General features: G+C 41.5%; 1 protein-coding gene across 1 annotated transcript in view; it reads left to right on the forward strand.

The window, feature by feature from the left end:
• The window catches only part of LOC128735596 (protein jim lovell), a 62,603-nt gene extending 58,639 nt beyond the window's left edge, over nt 1–3,964 (forward strand). The window contains exon 3 of the mRNA XM_053830079.1: nt 3,234–3,964. Within this exon, the coding sequence (XP_053686054.1) occupies nt 3,234–3,964 (731 nt within the window). The remainder of the gene's footprint in view (nt 1–3,233) is intronic.
• The last annotated feature ends 2,036 nt before the right edge of the window (nt 3,965–6,000 follow it).

The raw sequence follows: 6,000 nt of genomic DNA on the forward strand, positions 1-6,000 counted from the left end.
TAAATGAACTTTCTGTGAACTTTCTAGTTCTGGTAGAAGTTGCTTTGTATTCCCTTCGAAGTTTAATCATCAAATACGAACTTGAAAGTACCGTTAATTACTTAAACATCAAGCTGAAAAGAGTTCTATTCATGATCATTTCGCTGGTTGATTAAGCCAAATAATCCTCTTTTATCGGAACTTTTGGTTACTTGGGATGGCTTTGCTTTATGTTCCAGGTATCAAACATCCATTCATTGCCCTTGAATATTCCGATCCGTGTTTGCCTAAAGTTTAGGCAGGTTGCCTTACTAGGACCATGCTCCCGAGTCTCGTGATGGGGCTGTCATCTAAGCTTTAGTGGCGAAATTTCAGCCGCCCGCTCTGAATCAGACGCCGTCGTGAACCACTCCTAACTTAGATTGCAAGTGTTTACATCGTTGGGGAAGCGTAAAGCCGTCCAGATCCACTCCTTATATAGTACAGATGCTTATAAATAGCAATGCTACTAGCATTGACATCAGTGCTTCCCTGTCCGTATACGACCTTAGTTGCTACTGCTGTTGGTTATGAGCTCCACTTAGGTTGCTCGAATTTTGTTTGGTATTTGGTTCTTTCTGGTATTTGGAGTTGCTGGCTAAAAGACTGAGGACTACTTGCTATTTTATTCCTACAGATATGCGAAGGATCGACCTGATCAAATCCTTTGCCAAAAAATGAATTTTCTCGCAAACTTATCCTCGAAAACGAACTTGAATCTGATAGGAAACTTGTAGCGAGCATGAGCTTTGTAGAGTTTGACCCCGGAATTTGGTTGACATCGGCTTTCGCATAACTTTCATCGTCAAGATAGATCCATCGTGTTTCGTCAGCACAGCCTACGAGCCCAGGTTCTGGCCACTGTTTGTCGTTTGAGGCTTCATTTAGGACGGTAACTGAACAACTACGGTAACACTTGTTGCCTTGGCAGAGATGGATTCGCCACACAGAACAACGGTCAAGATTAATTTTTTTCTTCAAATCATAATCCGACAAGTTGACATCAGACATGACTTTCCGTATGACCTTCAACTGCAGTTGATAATAATGGATTCTTCTCTGGTGGTTGGCTTGCACTTTGCGAGCAGTCGTAAGAGTTACCTTGTATTTGAGAACTACAGTAGTTACATGATAATCCAGAAGTTTTGCCAGCTCCCGAATTGACGCAGATGGCTTTCTGTCCGCAGCCCAAATCATATGAGCGGCTGGATTTGATTTTTGCACCACATAACTCAGCATGAATTTACAAGTTAATGTCAATTGAGTATTCTTGCAATGTCTCGGTGTTTGGATATGCTTTTCCAAATCAGATTTACCTGCAATTCATTAATGACAGAATGAATGCCTTCAAATTTGTGTCTCCACTTAGTCAAAATATACATATCATTATTGGCTACCGAAACGCATGAATCGCATATGGAACATTTGCTCTCATAATCTGTACGTTCTTCTGTGAAACAAGGGTAATTCCGACGCATTCGTCATTAAAGGGACACTTTCAGATAGACATTTTGAAAGAATACACAACTAAGAATTTCAAGACGAAACACAAAATCGATACCGTACACGGTGAAATCAAAACTCATAATGAAAACAGATGGAACTGTCACTCTTTACACGCTTGCAAAATTATAGTCAATTATAAGAAAGTTTCCACTCAAAAACATAACACAATGAAAAAATTAGGGATCGTCAACAAAATTGAAAGTCTTATGAAAATCAGGTCAAATGCTCAATAGGATGTCAAAATCAGGATGTATCCAGCTAAATCAGAACGGATGGGTATCCCTAATGATTGCTGTTAGAAGCCAATAATGTGGTCTGGCATAGTTTTCAGCGATTCAACGCCAGTAAATCCAAAAAATGGTGATACAGTAAACCAAGAAGAGCATCCAGAATCAATTTTTTTAATTATCATTAAAAACTTTTAATTCCATTTATGTGGGCGTTTAAATTATGTATTCGTGCGTTTATTTATACAACCTTTATAAATGGTTTTAATCCTAAAACGCAAAAAAGTCAAACCATTCAGCCAACAAAACAGAAGCAATTTTTTATACTCTAAAGTCTAAAGCTAGAACGTTCGCCGAAAACAGGTAGAAAGTGTAAACTGCGTATCATTTAGCGGGCACGAGCCCACGCCTAGAATTAACCACGCACCTAGCGTTGTTCCCCGCGGGCGCGACTGGGGTCTCCAATATGCCAAAGATTAATGTCCCCGGTGCCGGTGATGGTGGTAGCACGCAGCGCGACAAATTATCCCTCATATTCGAGAACAAACATCAACTTCTGAAGCAAAAGCAAGCAAAGCTCCTGCACATGCTGCGTGTTCATATGCGTCCTGCCCGGTTCCGATTGTACCCTCTTTCGCCTCCAACCCCCTTTCTAAAGTAGTAACCTACCATTCGTCCTACGACGACGGGATGGTATAAGAGATTTTTCATGTTCCTCTTGGCTTTGGCTGGTTGCTTGTTTGTCGATTCATCTTCCCTGAACAGGGCGATGCAGTCATCGTCGCGTTATGCCTTTTGAAGTTCATCTGCAGCAGTAGGCAACCGTTAGTAGTAGTAGTCGTAGTGATCATCGTAGTAAAGGCGGAAAAAAAATCGAGTCCAAAAGTCGTGACTCGAAGAAACTTTTCAATTGTTTGGGGGTGGAACCGAAGTGATTTTTTATCTTCTCACTCTCCCCCGATTCGCTGGCTACTCGTGGGGCTTTTCTTCTGGCTGGGAGTGTGACTTGCAATGGAGTGGAACGAGGGGGGGGGGGAGTCGAATACGTTGTTGGCTGGAATGCCTTTTATCTTCCTTGTTCCGTTTTCGTTCGAGAAGAAGAAAAAGAAAGCACTGTATGGGAGAGGCAGGAGCCGGTTGACTCCCGCCGTTCGGGGCAGCATCATCACAGGAAAGTAGTCAAATTGTCCAATTAGGGTGAACAAGCATCGAATTAGTTGATCGTATTAATCATTTCGATGGATCGGAAATTTGATGAACGAAACGAACGAAGCTTACGATTCAGCAGGATAACGCATTGATTCTGCGAGATTTACCTGTAAAATTAACGGTGGCAATTATTAATCTTGATACAGTAATAACTGAATCGGATCATTGCTTAATCGCGTTGCTGCTTTCTACGGTGGAACCTATTATTAGTTGTGATTTTTCTTTTGTTTTTATACGATCTAACCATTACCTATCTGTTTGTAAACATTTCAGTAAACCGACCAAAAGGGCAGCACTCGGCTCCTCGAGGGGGTCCACCGCGATCGTGGACGAACGCCGAACTGACGGAGGCGCTGCAGCATGTGTGGAACAAAAAGATGACCACCAGCCAGGCGTCGCGGATCTTCGGTATCCCGTACAACTCACTGCTGATGTACGTTCGGGGAAAGTACGGCAAAAGTCTAAAGTTGGAGCAGCTGCGAAAAGACTGCATTAGTGGACCACCTATCGAGCTGCTGCAGATGGGTATGAACAATAACAACAACAAAGACAAGAAGGATGGCTCCGAGAAGGATCTGCCTCATCATTCGGGCAACGGTGGAGGCCCGAGTGAAGGGCGATCCGGAAGCGGGCCAGGAGATCAGCGCAGTGGACCGCGCTCGGCTTCGTCGGAACCGGAGCTGCTCGGAAGTCCGAATCCTTTGTTTAATCCATTCCCACCGGGTTTCTATCCGGATTTCCCCGGTGGCTTTCCAGGCTTGCCGTTGAGTATGCTAAATCTCCTGCCTCCCGACCGACATGGACCCCATCATCAGCTGCACCAAATGGGCATCGACGAGGACTGCAAAAGCGACCGATCGAAGCAGTCTATGGACGATGACTTCCCGCAGCCTCTGGCGTTGAACCGGTCCTCGTTATCCGCGGGGACACCTGGCGACGGTGGACCTGGTGGCCATCCGGCCGACGGTCGGAGAGAGATCTACCAGCAGAATGGTCAGGACTAATATTTATACTTTCTTGACCGCCTCAAGGCACTGCCACGGTATCCCAAGTGGGTTGGTTGAGAAAGTTGAGTAACGGCGGCAAAAGAGTGAAATGAGAGTGTCGATTCGATAGTGCGAACGCGAGAAACTATACATATATTAGGCTGTGTGATACAAACGAACACGCGGCGGGCGGCGAAATGAAGAAAATGCCAAACTGGTTTGAGTATTGGCTAAAACGGGCCGTCGCCGCCGGCCGCTGGCCGCCACTGCAGCAGGCAACAAAACCGAGCACCGTTCGGCGGCTGCAAATAGTTGTTGCTTCGACGAAGCAACGCTGATCAGAGGACAGAGGAACTACTAATCGAACGTGATAGTGTTAGTTTTTATTTGAGCAATTCCTAACTATTTTTGTTTGTAATTTTGAGTATATTAGTTGAATCATTATTTAATGCAATGTTATAGTAGAACGAATGCAATATTTTATTTTAATGAAAATCTTCTCGTGCTAAATTGTGAAAAGTTTTTAGTTCTAATGCGATTTTACTTAATAGCACACAGAAACATAGACACAAATGCGCAAACAACTTTGGGGCAATATTTATTTTTTGAAATTATAAGCAACAAACATGCGACTATGGATAAGATCACAGATATTAGTTTACTATAAGTTTTCGGAACGATGCAAGCTAGTTCTGCGAGATGGTGCTTAATGGGATATAATTTAAGTTTAATTTTATCAACTTATGAAAGCCAAACGAATGAACGCAAAACAATTGCAACCACAGCAAACAAACACTAAACACAACAGAGAAATTATGATTTTCTCCTACGAAGACAAACACCGTGCAGTACTTCAGATATGGAATGGGAATGAAACAATAGAACTACTAAATAAGAGAAATGAACAAACGTGCTTCCTGAGTATATAAGTTAAAGTATAAGTTTTAAAATCCATTTACAGTGAACTAAGCAGAATACAACAAAACACAGATCTAAGTGAATATAATGCAAAACACAACAAAATAACTACTACAATAGCTAATTTATTTATGAATCATAACTAAGTGAATCAAAGTGCTGTTATCGCAAGAGCCGTTTTATAAACCTATTTTTTTCTCAAGTAGTATAATTTCTATTTTTGTTGAAGCTAGATTTTATTTGGACCGCAACATCCAATTGGATAGTTACTTAGTATTGTTTCTAACTGGCACACAGAAACACATCCACACAAACACACACCCACTATAGAGCGATATTCTATTTTTTCTCCTGTATATTTTTTATCTCTTATTTTTCACATACCAGCGTACTTCCAAGAAGAAGCGACGAAAACCAACAAATGATACAGTATTAATCAACTAAATAAAGCAATTTTTACATGGATCGATATTTTTCTTTTTTGGTTTTATTTCTGTCCTTTATTCCTGTTTTATATCAACAGCCAGAATCAATAAAAGACTGAACCAGTTATTCTTCTGTTTTGAGAAAATCCTTATTTTTGTTTCGTTTTCTACCGTGACTTTTGATTATCGATTAAGGTTAGTACATCCAAATAGCCAAGCGTAAGTTAAAAGCCAACTAAGAGAAACAAGTTTTTTTTCTACCTTAAGAAAGCCATACACAAATTAAAGGTAAACATTTAATGAGCTTCACGAATTAAGGGCAAACTCAAAGAGCAAACCGCGGCCGGGCTGTCAGATTGAATTATTTGACGCTCTCACGAGCGAGGAAGCTCACGCATCTGGCTTCAGCTCGCAGCACAGCGGCTGACTAAAAACGAAACGAAAAACAAAAACAAACAACAAAATCGCAGTAAAAAAGCAAAAAAACTGAATGGAACTAATTTTAACTCGCATTACATAGGTTACTACAAAAACTGACCGAATCGAACCCGAACCAGGTCAGCAGAATATATCGATTTGCAAGCATTACAATTACAGCAGATATAAATCCCTGAGTTGAGAGAACCAAACATCACCGAAACCGTTATACACGCGCAGTCTTATTCTTATAACTTATAGGAAAGTAAGCTTAAGGAAACGATCAAAAAAACG

This window comes from Sabethes cyaneus, chromosome 2, assembly GCF_943734655.1.
Source record: "Sabethes cyaneus chromosome 2, idSabCyanKW18_F2, whole genome shotgun sequence".
NCBI classification, from domain to species: domain Eukaryota; kingdom Metazoa; phylum Arthropoda; class Insecta; order Diptera; family Culicidae; genus Sabethes; species Sabethes cyaneus.